Source organism: Canis lupus, chromosome 1 (assembly GCF_048164855.1).
Source record: "Canis lupus baileyi chromosome 1, mCanLup2.hap1, whole genome shotgun sequence".
NCBI lineage: Eukaryota > Metazoa > Chordata > Mammalia > Carnivora > Canidae > Canis > Canis lupus.
The window spans coordinates 21,104,791-21,120,725 of record NC_132838.1 but is presented as its reverse complement, the minus strand read 5'-3'; the positions used below and the strand labels follow the sequence as shown (position 1 = coordinate 21,120,725).

The window sequence follows — 15,935 nt, the reverse complement described above, 5'->3', positions numbered from 1 at the left end:
GGAGAAGAAAAAGGGACAATTTCAAGATGAAGAGTAGTGACACTAGTACCACGTTATCATGCCCTCTTGCATTTGTAGAATTACAGCTTCAAACATTTTTTAAAGCTATTTTACTGCACAAGGGCTTCAGTTCCATCATACCTCCATCGCAAACCTAACCATGATCTTCATGTAATGCTAGACTTAAGTTCCTACGAGGATTCTGGGCTGTGGGAGTTTTTGAGGCTGGAAAAGATCAGATGAACTTCCTTCCTCCAAGATGAAGGGACACACTAGGATGGATGAGTGTAGGTGATGGGCAGAGTGGACACTTCAGTAATGAAACAGGATAGCATTCTACAGCTCAGCAGTTTTCAACCGAGTGAGGCAACAGAGCATCAGTGGGAGGTTCAGGGGTGTGTAATTACAACTAAACCACTAAAAACTGGGAATCTGATCTATACAGAAACTCCATGGTTGCTGTGACTAGTGTAGTATATGGGAAACAGGAACTCTTTCCTTTGGGTGTGGCACCCTGGGTCGAAGCTGTCACCAGGGACAGAAGCCAATAAGGGGAAGTGGAAATGCACATGGGACCTACAGGCCACCTACTCCCAGGGTACCGACGGTCACTCTGCCCCCTGCAGTATATTCTTCAAAACTACAGACAGCAAATAAATAAAAGACAAGGATCCACCATAGCTGAAACTGCACAACTCAAATACAGTGTGTATTTATGTTGGAAAGGGGCTAACATTGTCGTCAAGAAAGCACGGAACCAAACACCATCAGCAGAAGAACAATGGCGAAGCGAAGCTGGAAGGGCTTACAGAGGCGATCTCATTCAGGTAGGTCTTTGATCACAGAAACAAGATAACTCTAAGGATAATGAGCGTATGCCATTTTTACATTCATTACAGAGTCCTGCGTCCATGCATGGAAAGGCAGAGAATGAGACTTTGTAAACTAGCTGTGTGGTCCCCATAACCACGCAAGGCTGCCTTACCAAGCGTTCGTGTGGATGCAGGCTACAGTAGCTGCTAGACTGTGGAATATGAGAAGAACTGCCCAACATTCCTCCGTAGCCAGGCTGATTCATCCCACTGGAGGAGCTCCAAGGGTCACTGCTGTGATGGCCATCTGTAAAGGACAAAGACAACCATGACTTTTGGGAGGCATTCAGCCTTGCCCTACAGAATAGGGGTTTTTCATATACTTGAAAATGGCTACCCGTTGTGTATTCATCTTTGCGCTGTTCCGCCAATTACATCAGAAGGCAGTCATCCTTCTTTTTTCCCAAGTGGCTCTATATTGCCAAACAAATGTAAACATTTACCATAGGCAGTGTCCTTAGTAAAAATTCAGCTCCAAAAGAACAACAGAACACATTTCTACACAGAATTATGTCAAGTCAGCCAGGTAAGTGATACTAAAGAAAACATTTCTTTGAAGTCCCCTGACCTCTTTTTCTATGAAAACTAACAGCTAAATTGTTTCTAAATTTTGTGATGAAAAGAAAATACTTGACACATTATAGAGCTGACCAGTTTACAGGTTTTAAATGCATATGAAGAAGTAAGAATGAAAAAGAACATCTCAGATTTAAAAGATCAGATTTCTGTAACATATAGGATAGATTTAAAGTTGAAATTGTGTTATGATTTATAGGGAACAGTGGTCTCAGATATGTAGTTCTGAGTTTTCTTAACTTCTATTTTTTTGGTGCGTAGTCCTATAGCTGTCTTAAGCCTCCGGTAGCAACTGAAAGGGTGCACACATATCGTAAGGTAGATATTACACTAGAGACAATTTTGAGAGGGTCTGGATTTTATAAAATTATAAGTTAAAAAGAAGCTTAAAATGATGTGGACCTTATATGAATACCTTTTGATATTAAGCTAATCTTTTGTTACTGTCATATTAAAAACATTTTTATAGATTCTTTTTCTTCTCTGAGTCTATTGGCCTAGAAGTTACTATTAGGGATCACTGATGTTTGGTTTGAGTTTCTTAAAACAAAGGCGGTTGGTAGGGGTGGGGTGGGTGGGTGGGAATCTGTGTTGTTGCTGAATTCAAATTTCCCCTTCTTTCAATAGTTTAACAGAAATTACTGAACACCAGTTGAATAACATGCCATCAGCTAGGTGTTCACAGCACAGCAGGTACTGCCTCCTTGAAAATAAGATTATTTTCACTGTATATATCATGTAATAAAGGCGTTTTGAAAATTTAGGCAATGGGCAAGTTAAATCCGACACTATATACCACAAAGCTTTTTTTTCACTGAGCTTTTAAATCTAGGAGTTAGAATTCCAAAAACTGGAATAGTTTTAGGACAGGGAGGAATGACCAATAGATTTCTCAAAAAAAAAAAAAAAAAAAAAAAAAAATTCCTGTCTGTGATTTCAAAAACTTAAGAGTTTTAATTAGAAGATGGAAATTCAAGTGAAAAATAAGAGGTCACATGGCAGTGGGTTTAAAATATGCTCCTGACAGTCTCTGAATATCTTTCACCCAAACCATATGATTTTTTAAGACCTGAATCTTCAGGGCACTATGCACCCATCACTAAAGAAGCTGATGTGAAACAGGATCATGAGGTTCTGTTTCTGTGATCATGATGGGAAAACATAGGACTTTCAAAAAGTTATTATTCATGTACTTAAGACTTAGTCTTCAAATTGTGGAAGTTTAGATGTCACCTTAAATTCAAATATGAAATTAAGGCCCTAACATTTCAAATAGTTGGCATCTATGACAAACAAATTAAGAATATGTATCATTGAATGAGAGTCTCCTGAAACATTCTGACAACATGATGCACTATATGGAAATACACTTAGGATTTGTTAACACAGAACACTCTACTCAATGCAGACTTATAAAAATACATACTTTACATAAATTATGCTTTTCACAGTAAATTAATATTTATCACATCCCATGATCTTGGCATAATGTTGTTTTGAGAGAATGGAATTAGATGTGTGCAAATTAATTGTGCTCATCATAAATGTCAACTCGATTTTTTTTTTTTTTGCTTTTCTGGGTATTCATATGCAGAAAAGCAAGTCTGTTCCCCATATTCTGTGTGGTCTGCTGTGGAGAACAGCCTACTGTTTAATCTACCTGACCTCCCACATGGTGTGCACAGTTTAAGCAAGCACCTTCCTGAAAGCAGATAGAAGAAATCTATCCTGTCAATTTTCTCAGTGAAAATCTGCTTTGAGTGATGAATCCTTGAATTGACAATCTCCATAAGCACCGCTAGCATTGTGCCTCTGACTGGTTGCAAAAGAAGGGAGCTGATGCCCAAGTGGCTGCTGTTTACAGCTAAAGGGTATGATAAGCCTTTTGTCATGGCCCAGGACGCCCTCAAGTGACATACCCTGCTGGGTCCCTTTGTGAGTTCCACCTAGGACAGGTCACAAAGATAAAGGACCCTTATGAACCTGAGTTCTATTATGTGCAGAACAAATTGTCTCCATTCCTGCGAGACCCATTTGATTCAATTTTATAGATTTTCCATGGAATTTCACATGTGAACTAGCAACTGGAAAAAGCTAATACTCTGAAGGGCAAGAAAATAAGTCCCTTTTAATCAGGATGATTTTGAGTATGTCTGCTGCAAACTAAGTGAGACACCAAGCTGCTCCCCAGTTGCTTGCTGCTCCAAGGGTGCTCCCTTTCCCATGACATGGCCCTTCCTAGAGTATCACCAGAAGGAAATCCCATGGCACTTGGCCAAGGCACACTCAAAAGAGGTTTTCACACCCAGGCAAAAAGAGTTCAAAGTTCTGCATACAGGTACAGGAGTTCTTGGTAAATCCCACATCTAAATTTCAGAGTATTAGCCTGGCAACAAGACCATCATATTTTGACAGTAAGTGCCACAGGCTTATCCAGGAGGAAGCCTTAGGTGCATCCTCTGGACAGTCTATTCTAACAAGCAGCTGTTGTCTTTCTACTATTCCAGCCTTCTCCACACAGCAGAAAGGAACCGTGCTACCGTTGGCCAGATTGTAAGCTCGGGATGGGGGTGGGGAGGCGCACATCCATGTACATTCAATTAAATACATGGCACAATTAAAAGAATAAATATATTTCATTCACTGTGAAACTGTAATTTTCGAAATTTGTCTGGGACAAAAGCTGGGTCTTTTACCCTAAAGCAATAAGCATGCCGACGTGGAGCTTTTGCTGTGTAATGAAATAATATTCCGGTCCTGAGATAGATTGCTTCATCTTAAATGGGACTCTTGTTCTTACCTATAAATTAGTAAGTGGCTGAAATTTTTATATGAAGTTATACATAAGGACAATTTGTTCCCAGTTGGCTAAATCCAGGATGCTCAAAATACACACTGAACCCAAACACTTCTAAAAATACACACACGTTCTTCTTGGGGAGAGAAGGAGCCGAAATGATCTGTCATGGAAGACGGTCCCCCAAGAAGCGTCAGTTCCAAGGGAAGTCAACCAGTTTGATGTTAACTCATCATTGCTCAAGGGGCTTTGATTTAAAAAAAATAAGTCTGAGTAAAGTTTTAATTAACTGATTTTTAATGAATCTGATGCCTAAAAAGGGCATGACCTTCATGTTCTCCCCTGGCCTCGTATTCCACTTCTTATCCATTCAGCAGTCTTTCCCCCCATATATGACCTGAGAAGACCCAGGGAGACTCTGCCCACTGGATTTCCCCGCAGAAGTGGCCGCATCTTACCCTGCATGAAGAAGGAGCTAGGGAAAGTGCTGGCTGCTGGTTTCGAGGAAGGGTAGCCTGGCGAGTCCCTATTGTAGTCGGCAGTGCTTGCTGATGGAGCATAAACCTGAGGAAGGAGAGACAATTTAGTTTTGCTTGCTGCATTGACCAAAGCACCTCAAGGTCCATTACTTTATAAGAAGCAGGCACAAAATGCTAAATTTCTACCATGCCCTTTCCAAATCTGATCAAACCCTAGAACACTGCCCCTTTCAGAATACAGAAGAACAAAAAACAACAACAAAAATGCTGAGTATATTGGTGTGACTGGAAAACCAGCAGGGGGGGTTAAGGGGTGGGTGGATATTTTCCAGTCTCAGGCAAGAATACTGCAAATTACATCTAGTTAAATATATTATATAATACCCACAGGGCTGTCCTGTCCAAGCATCTTTTTTTTTTTTTTTAAAACCTATATGGCCTCTGAGCACATGAAAGGTGCAAACGGAAGGGCACGCATCAACCCTCTTCTTTTTACTTCATCTTTCAATTAAAATGTTCATTTCTGAGAGAAAGACACAGAGAAAACGAATGCACTATCCAGACCACAGAAAGTGACAAATACATCTTGGAATATTAAATTCCCATAGTGTCAGCTTTTTGCAGAGATGCATGAAAAAGGCCATTAAAAGCCCAGATCTACATAGACCACCAACAATCAGTACGTACACAGGAAGGGGGGGGAGCACTTCTTTATAGTTCTTATTATATTTGTGTGTGCAATAAACTTAAAAAAAAGTGTGCCAAAATCCTACTTTACTGAACATTCGCTTACTAATACTCTTGAGACTGGGGGAACCAGTCCCTTATAAAAATAGCCTGTGTATTTTCTTGTTTATGTTTCCTCTAAAGAAGACAGCATAGTAGAAAAGCATAAATTCATAAGGTATAGTTTAACTTTAATTGGTTTCCCCCCTTGCCTTTTCTGCTAAATATAATTTTTTCAAATCCCTATTTTCTTTTGCTCCAAAAGTTCCTCTCTCCAGATGGTCGGAGAGACTGAAACACTGTCATCCTCTTGATGAAAATGGATACCTTCCTGCCTCCATTTTAAAGCAGGCAGCGGCTCACAAAATTGGCAGTGAGCCTACAGTGATATTCACAGGTCACAGTAAAAGAAAGAGAAATTCACCAATAAAAAGGCAACTGCAGAGTTACCAAAAAATACTCCCATTTTTTTTTTTTACCGTGCACATTGAATAAACACCCTAAGAAAAATTATATAATTGTTCTCAGAACACCATGAATCACAAACTAAGCATTAATACAAGGTTTAGGATTTCACAAAGGATAGGTCCACAGAGACAGATGTGGGAAAATATGCATACACATACATACATCAAATAAATGCGACATATGCCCCACAGTGCCCTTGAAAATTGGGAGGTCCTGGAGAATGAACAAAACAAAAACAAACCAGAAGAACCCAGGCACACATTAGAAAACATGGCATTTTCTTCAGTCATGGAGGGATACAGACCCCACATTTCATAGACTACATTTCATTTTTTAATTATCCTCATATTTTAAATATATAAATGCCTACTTGCTTCTATTGCCACGGGGCTTACAAGAAGGGAGGCATCTTTGCAAGCATCTTTAAGAGAAAAAGAATAAACCTTAGCCAGGAATCTCCAAACACATCAATACCCTTTAAAGTCCTATCATGCAAAGCCCAGGATTTTCTTGAGAACTATACAACTAAGTTACAGTTAGGGAAATACTACTGAATGTATTTAAAGAAGGTCTTGAGAGTAGGCTAAAAACATGAAAGAAACATTACTGTCTAGAAAAAGAGGAAATTGAAAATTAGATCATCTCATTCTAATGACAAAATGAGCGCAACACAGCTATTCCACCCACTACAATATATCTGTGGTCCAGGCTTTTAGCCTGACAGCTACTTGGCCAGTTGGTATTAACACAAGCTAAGGGTACTATGTGCTATCTCCAAACTTCAGAAATCAGTACATTTACTATAAAGCTGAAAATAAACTTTGACCCATATTATTAAATCATTTGATATTTTTAAACAATTGAAATAAGTTCTCCTAGGAAAATATATAGCATAATTTTAATTATGCTCTACTACATTATCTTTAAACATGTACATTATTATGTTAATACCATTTGATGACACCTAACAGGGTCCACTCCCCCGCCCCCCCCCCCGCCACTGTGGACAGAATTAGTTGATATTTCTTCTGGGAGATAAGGACAAGTCTTTGGTAATTCGGCCAATGTACAAGGAGGCTACCTGGACTATGAATTATGATCAAGCTCAAAGATCTGAGATTAAGATCACTTATCCCAAATTTGTAATTACCACCTGCCTAAAGAGTATCTATGGGGTTACAAGATTTTTAGGATATAGTATACTATATAATTTCTATTTTTCCAGTGTTGTGGTCAAATGAAGACAATTTAAATAAGATGAAAATCTTATTAACAAAAACCAAACCATTGTTTATAGAAAAAAAGGCAATTTCTGCATAACTTATAAATTTTGCTTATACTATAAATTTACACATCAGGTAAAATGTTATTCTCTTTCCATTTATGTACTTCATCTTTCCTACTTCACAAGTTATTTTTAAGGTAAGCACCCTATATAACTGTTTATATAAATAAACCTTACATAGAACTATTATACTTTTTTATGATTTTATTTTTAAGAAATCTCTACATCCAACATGGACCTCGAACTCAAAACTCCAAGATCAAGAGTCACATGTTCTACTGACCGAGTCAGCCAGATGCCCCTACCTTTTTTAAAAGCAGAAGGAATTAGAGAAATTAGTTATCAGTTCAGCTCCTCTCACATGTTAATTACAAGAAATTCAAAAATGGAATAGTCAAAGCAATCGCTCAAGATTTGCAACTTGCCCATCATTACACAACTATCAATTTCTCTTAGTTTAGGTTACTTTCTTTAAAAAGGGTGGTGCAGGTTTAAGATGTTATTTATGAAAGCAGATTGATCATAACGTTCGTACTTCAGTTCATCCTTAATATTTTCATCTTTAGTAACCTGGATAACTAGGAAGCTGCTTCATTATTTCTACTTCAGTCAACTATTTTGCCAATTTCTCAATCAAAAGACTTCAAAGTATGGGTTTCAATAATGTACTTAATAGAGACACTAAATTTAAGAAGAAAAGCTCATATCCAATTAATTTTAATTATTACTATTTTAGGTAATTGGAACCATGACTTAAATATTTGTTAACTAAAATAGTTTTTTATTTAGCAGAACAATGACAAACATCCCAGATATCTTCAAATAGTTGGAGTCATTTTAATGACTAACACCAAAAAATCAGTCCAGTGAAAAATAAAATAAAAATCCCCAATTCTAGTTCTGTGTATTGAAGTGACCCCACTATGAAACATGAGGAAAAGTCTAAAGGGAAATAAAAATCTACACCTAAGGTTTTCTCTGATAAGGTAGCTTAGATCAAGGTGTCTTTTGGCATTCTGATTCCTCCCACAAGAGTAACCAAAGAAGGGTGAAAGTTTTGTCACAAAATTGGAAATGAGGAAACTTGGCCAAAGCTCACGGGCTACAGCTCTTTTGGTGAACTGTTTGTTGAATAAAAACTTTATGCGGAACTAACAGCATAGTTTATGTCCGAATTTACCACCATTACCTTTTCCAATTCTGAATTTAAAACAAAATCATACATATACAAATTCAGAGTTTAAAAAGTTTCTCCAGATAACAAGAAACCCTGAACTGATAAAAATTTTTTTAAATTTCATTTTACATATTTAGTTTTTGTTGTATCTTGAGAAGTATTGCTATATTACGTTAGCTGTTTCATCCAGTGGTCCTGATTATCCTTTGCTCAAAGAAATAATACTATACCTTCTTTTAAATAGAACCTCTGCCTATTAGAAAAGAAGAAAACCAAGCAAACATTCACACTGAAGGGAGCAGAATGTGTATCCTACCTTTCCCCATGGTGTTCTCATTTTTATCTGCCTTGGCAGATCAGTTTCACTTATAATATTTAAAAAATAACAATGAACCATTTGGTTAGGGCCTCTTGTGGAATAGCTTTTGTGCTAGGAACTCTACATATGTTACTTCTGATTTTCCTAAGGGTCATAGAAGATGGTTATTATTAATAGCCTCATTCCTATTTCATGGGGCCTAAGTATCATAGATCAAATGGATCCGCCCAAACCAGCCTGGGCATGACTGCAAGTTCCACCATTTGTCAGTTAGACAACCTTAAACCTGTTCCTTTAAACCTCTTTGGTCTCCAGATTCCTATCTGTAAAATGGGAATGACGGACCCTGCAAAGTTCCTATGAGAATAAGATGGTATATTGTGTGTGAAACAACCAGAAGAGTACATATTAAGCATTTAAAAAACGCATCAGACAATAGGGTTAATCTTGTGCTGCTATTGTTTTTATTAACTGAACAAATGTGACTCAGGAAAGTTAAGCCACCTTTCCTACATTAACAATTAATCAGGTGGGTGGGATGCGAGAAATGGGTAAAGGAGATTTAGAGTGAACTTGTTGTGGTGAGAACCAAATGGTGTATGGAAGTTTTTTTTTTTTTTTTTTTTTATGATAGTCATACAGAGAGAGAGGCAGAGACGTAGGCAGAGGGAGAAGCAGGCTCCATGCACCGGGAGCCTGACGTGGGATTCGATCCCGGGTCTCCAGGATCACGCCCTGGGCCAAAGGCAGGCGCCAAACCGCTGCGCCACCCAGGGATCCCTGGAAGTTTTGAATCACTAAATTGCATACCTGAAACTAATATTACACTGTATGTTAACTAACTGAAATTTAAATAAAAACTTTAAAAATGAAAAAAAAAAACCAATCAAGTGGTAAGGGCAGGACTTAAATGGTCATCAGAGTCCATATTCTTGCTATAAAAAAAAAAAAAAATCCCCTGCTCTGAAAAGGCAAAAAGAGATATTTTAAACTATCAACGCAAGGCTCTACTCTGACCACAGTTTATAGAAATATTCTTACAGGGGTTTCATAATTACCTTTTAGGAAAATAAGACGTGATAAGGTATGTTCATAGTAAAACCAATCCATATTAATGTTACTTTCTTCCTCAAGTGGGAAGCTAAGCTCTAAAGGGGTGAAGAGAAGTGGCCACAGATCATGTGTCACGAGGTGTGTAACTGAGTGGGGCTGAGCGATGACTACCAGGTTGTACGATGCACCTTCAGCATTCCCAACCATTACTCCCCCTTTGTGATTCTGCAAGAACCACCCGAATATAGAATTTACGAAGAGAATCAGTTCAGACCAACTGGAATATTGTAGTTGAGACTTTCAGCCTCTTTCAGCCTCCAGCCCAACTGCTGGATGCTCCATGGGGGGTGAAAAATAACAAAAGCAGGTTTACACCCCAGATGCCCAAGTGCTAGCAAGGCTCACTTAGTAGTTTAGACCTTGGCAGATTTTAGAAATATTTTAGACTATGACGGAGAAACACTCAAATGCCAAGCATTGAGAGCATGCTGTGACGTTCACAAAGCTAGGCATACGCTTTGGTGCTTCCCAGCATCTAATGGGGAAAAGTACTTGGAGGTGGATCAGCTCACTACTCGAGCAACTGGGCTGGACCCTCAACTCTTGCAATATTGTTGGAAAGGCACGGGAAAAGAAGGGCTCAGGGTAGGGATACCTCCACATTCAAAAGAGTTAATTTGGACACTGTCATCGTGCCACGTGACCAAGTTAAAGGTATATCACTGACTGATCCATAAAGCAAGGGGAAGATGTACTTAAAAGAGGTAGTCTTCGGAGAGTACGGAAAAAGACTTGACCTATCAGCGGAGATTATCCAGCTCTGGAGCCAGACCAACTGGGTTCAAGTTCCAGCTCTCACAATTAATTGTGAGCTGGCTGGTGCTATTGTGAGCCTTGGTTCTCTCATTCGTGAAACAAGGCTATCCTTTTTGTGAGCATTAGAGATAATACCTGCCAAGCATAATTCTTAATCTGTTGTAGGCACTCAGTAAATGGTAGTAGTATTTGCATCTTGTTTTAAGTGCTAGTCACTGCTTATAGCTATTTTTTAAAGTGTCTAGAATGGGGCTATCCAGTACAGGAGCCATTAGTAGTATGTAGTTATTTGAATTAACCTTAGTTAAAATTACATGAAGCTAAATATCCATTCCCTCAGTCACACTAAGCACATTTCACGTGCTCAACAGCCGTATGTGGTACTGGCTACCATATTGGATATCATCAACAAAGAACCTTCCCACTACGGCAGAAAGTTTTGTTGGAAGCACTGGTCTCGAATCATGCTTGTCTGTGAAGAGCCCTCCTGGGCCCTCTGTGTCACCCTCTATTATAGCAGCTATGACAAGGATGCCAGCTCATTTAAGACTTGATATTCCATTTAGGGTGCAAAAGCAAGAACTCTTTTGGTGGACTGGTTGGAGAGGCAACTTCTGGGTATCCCTACCCTAGCATACAGCTCGTGTTAATAAATGTTGATGCTACCGAAGAGTAGAACATTTGGGTTTGAGTTTTATTTATTATGTTTAGAGTTCCTTGTACTACTACATATTTTTTAAAGTCCTTTTATAACCATCTGCCAAAATTCCTGCAAATTGTACTAAGTGGAACACGAGGCAAGAGTATCTGTGACTCTAGGTTTCTGGATGTGTAGGAAGCAAAAGAAATTCTTCAACTGCAATTTTGTCCTTGGCCCCTAGTGTCTTTGGCAAAGGAATTATAGTTAGACATGGTGTGATCACTTTTTCTAGACGATAAAAGTTGAACAGATGTTTAAGTTTTTCTGATCATGTGTTTTCACATTATTGGTAATTGGGTCCCTCTATTCTACTCTCACTTCATTTTTATTACTTTTTCTTTTTAAATCTTTTTTATAGGACTTCTTTACAGATGCTCCTTTCTCTTTTTCATGCTACTTTTCCACCTGCTGCCCTCTGTCCTGCCTCTTGGCGTCATATTTTTAAAGCTCGAATGCTTTCAACCTTATTTTACAAATGAGCAAAGAAAGAGGTTAATGGACTTACCCAAGGGCCTGGACAGAGCCCAGGGCCCTTGACTTTGCATCCAGTCCTCTTGGCACTCTCCTTTCTAAAGTCTTTTTTAACTTTATAACTTAAATATTCTAATGGGCAGTAAAATGGCATAAAAGGTTAATAAACAGATTCAAGTAACAGAGTTGAGTAAGTTATTATAAGGTTTAAAGGCAGTTAATAACGCTCAAGGGCATATAACAGTCAGACAGTAAATAATCCAAGAGTGCAAAGAATGAAAACCAACAGCAAACCCCAGGAATAAAAATTATTCACCTGATATATACTCAGTACAGTAGATACATCAAGTCAAAGAATATTTACTAATGGTAGAAAATCCTACTTCATTTCCAGGTGATGGCTAAAGGCCAACGTGCATTATTGTCATATAAATAGGAAATCTATCTAGATATGAAATCTATCTAGAGATAACACATAAGTGTCTGTAGTATATTGACAAACTGATGGATATTTAATCATAAATGGAAAATTTCAGACGTGTATGCTATTGAAATTGTGAAGCTTTTATGACCATCTAAATCACCTGAAGCTTTTATAGGAATTAACCAAATAATTCTAAATGCCCTAAATAACTCCTAGTAAGAAGGTTGTTTTTTTTTTCCACAAAATACATTGGTAGTCTGAAAAAAAACCCCACAATTATCTAAACATGTATAAAATGTGCCATTACTGCATATGATAAACCTATTTTTTTCCACTAACAAGCAATTACCTGTCTTCACTCTGCCATACTACATCACAAAAAGAACATGTATATGATCCCCCCAAAGAAATTCTTGAGTATATATTTATTTTTAAAAATATTTTATTTATTTATTTTTACAGAGTGAGAGCCCAAGCCAAGGGTCAGGACTAGGGGCAGAGGAAGAGGAAGAGAGAAAATCTTAAGCAGGCCCCATGCTCAGCGCAGAGCCCGATATGGGGCTCGATCTTACGACTCTGAGATTATGACCTGAGCCAAAATCAAGAGTCAGACGCTTAACCGACTGAGCTGCCCACGCGTCCCGAGGGTATAATATATTTAGTACGCAAGTCACTTTGAACATACATCCATACATCCCATCACAAATATCACATATAATTTTTCTGCTCTTCTAAATATGATCTGAGTTTTGATGACTTGTTCATGATCAGATCACTACATTAAATCAGAAGCAAGACAAGCAAGTCCTGTAAGTACAGCCAAGAGTTTTCTTCTCAGTCACCAAATTTCCTTTTCTGTGTTAAAAAGTAGTAAAATTGTAAGGGTTTTGATTCCCTTCATTGTTTGTATCTTTACCGACCAAATTCTATAACCAGAAGACATCACAAAGACCCAAAAGAAAGCAAGAAGAAGAAGAAGGGTCTTGAGTGATCCATAAGAGATCAGGCATGCAGAGATGGAGTAGGCATGCAGAGATGGGCAGCCTGCAGGCGATGCATTTCTCTAAGAGAGCACCCAGTTTGCAGCAAGGTCGGCGACTACACCGTGAAAAAGTGAACTGGACCTATTATTAAGTGAGCGCATCCTGCATGCAGGCCCCCCCAGGAGCTATGAAAAACCTGGTGTTCTTTATGGGCAGGCGGCTCTACCTTGGTCTTTCTTTTCTTCAAATAAAAAGGCAAGGATATTATTTTTTTTTAATTTAGCTAGCTGTAGTATATTTTTCAAATCCCTAATCAAATTTCAAACCCTTAAAATAAAATGACGCCATGTAGCCTTTGACATGCATAAAAATTTACAAGGGAGAAAGAAAAAATCCTCCTGCTTCAATTTTTTTTTTTAAAAAGCACTAACAATTACTAATAATTGTACGATAATAGTATTGTAATTTAAGTGTACATGGTATCCTGTTATTTTAGAAAGGTTTTCAATGCATTATCATTGCAAACCTGAGACAGCAAAACAGCCAGGAGAGGTATGATTGGGCTTACTCTGCTCTGATACAATAGATCTATAGATAGGTAGACACTGAATGTTTGAAATTTTAAGTTATTTTCACATATTATCCTACAACCAGCTTAGTGATACATTCAGGGAGCTACCAATTGGAAACAAAAGAAAAGAAGTCATTTATTATGGTGTCATAGCTTAACACTCTCCAGAAGCGAAAAAGGTCCCAATGCCTGCCAGCCCCAAGCTCTTGTCACACTTGGCATGACAAAAATCATGACAAAGATAAAAATAGCTAACACTTTACTGAGGACATGCCAGACACCATTCCAGAAAAAAAAAAAAAAAAAAAAAAAAGGTACATACACTCATTTTGTACACTAAAACTGCTGTCTTATTATCATCTCCATTTTATAAATAAGGAATCTAAGAGAGATGTTAGGTAACTCGCTCAAAGTCACAGAGCTAGTTAAATGGCACATTGGGCAAAATCATGTAGTTTTGTTTCAGAGTTTGAGCTGTAACCACCATTCCACAACATTATCTCTTAATAGCTAAGAATTCTCTCCAGGGTGTTCAAGGACTCCTACCAAAATCCAGCTTTGTGAATCCTGGATCCCTTATATCTACACCCTGGCCATTTAGCAAGCCAGGTGGCTGAGAATGCTGTTTTGCCTAAAGAGAAGAACACAAGGTGATCGCAGTTGGGGGGGGGGGGACCCACAAAGGAGGCTCTTGTGCGCTGCTATGGGTGGACCATTCATCTGTCTTCCAGGCAAGAAGCTGAGCAAAGCAGCAGCAGGTATCAATACTTTCCGTTAAATAGGACTAATGTCGGAGAGAAGTGAAGTAATCTGCTGTGAATTACGCTGGCATTTAGTAGTGAAACCAGACCCAGGCCTAAATACCAGGACACTAAATTGATAAAAAGCACCATATTACTCCTTAAAGCATTCAAGTCAAGTGTTAATATAGTTCTGTCTATGTGTACTAGCCTCTGGCTCCAAATACTTCTTTTTATTTTTACACCTGCATTTCTCTTGCTCTTGGCACGAAGCAAGCAGACACTGTATGTTTGCTATTACTTTCAACGTGGTCTATCACAGGAATGCCCACTGCCAACATTCTGAGTACCTTGGCCCTAGCTGAGAATACCTTAAACTGATTAAGTTACACCTGGCTAAAGATCTCTTGAAACACTTAATTGCATAAAATTTGGTCCAGGTGAAACCTGACTTCTTCCTGGTTACATTCCTTATGTTACTTATTCACGTGGGACTTGGCCTCATCACCAGGCTCGGGATTGGCACAGACGACTGTGGATGTTAAGTGCATCACAATTCTATAATATGTTCCAAACACCTAACCAGTTTGTTTCCAAGCTTTTATTTGTTGAATGTGAGTCAGAAATTAAAGGTCATGTTCTTCTTAACATGACCGTTAATTTCTATTATTATTTCTAGTTACTTTAAACCTTAAACAGATATAACTAAATTATTTTGATTTCTGCTGCTAGCACATCAAATTCGTGATTGTTAAGGATTTCTAACGGATCACATCCCATCTCAACATTATTTTTTTCCCCTTTTGGTAGCCAATTGTGTGTTTTTTTAAGATGACAACTACTGTTTCTTTGGGAGGGTTTGGAACCTCAAAATAGCATTGGTTAAATATGCCAATAAACAGGTTTGTGACCTATGCGGGTATTGTTTCATCAATTAAATGAGAGCAGCACATCTTCCAGATGAAAACAAATTCTGATTCTACAATACAAAGAGAAATTAATTTGAGCTTCATTCCAATGTTGGTTATTGTTTCTTCTATACCCAACGGAATGTTAAGAAGGCCTGCTCAAGATAGACAACCACAGAAACAACAAAGTTTAAACAAATTTTATGAAAATATGACAAAGTATGCTTTGTGTGTATGTGCGTGTGTGTGGTGCCTGACATGGAAGAGGCTCAAGAAGTGATTAAGTGCATGCATGAATGAATGAACACAAGATACACACCAAACCACAAAAGAAATCATAAAATAGAGATAAACATCCATTGTCCTGCCAAAACAGATTTTAGTGTTCTTCTCTATGTTTGAGAACTGAGCTTGTGTTAGGAGGTGGAGACAATGATCTATAATGGTCCATGATGAAGGGTTCTAAGAGTATTCCCCACCCTTTCACTTTGAATCCAAGGCCATAGGTTGTTGCCTGAAGCCTAGAGTTGACATCCTTCAATGGATGTTAACAGGTTTGTCTTTTAAAAA

General features: G+C 38.2%; 1 protein-coding gene across 34 annotated transcripts in view; it reads right to left on the bottom strand.

The window, feature by feature from the left end:
• Positions 1–15,935, bottom strand: part of TCF4 (transcription factor 4) — a 361,238-nt gene that overhangs the window by 51,435 nt on the left and 293,868 nt on the right. For all 34 annotated transcript variants that reach the window (XM_072822655.1, XM_072822688.1, XM_072822592.1 and 31 more), the window contains 2 exons: positions 4,704–4,809; positions 986–1,119 (listed from right to left, as the gene is read on the bottom strand). In XM_072822655.1, coding sequence (XP_072678756.1) covers positions 986–1,119; positions 4,704–4,809 — 240 coding nt within the window. The remainder of the gene's footprint in view (positions 1–985; positions 1,120–4,703; positions 4,810–15,935) is intronic.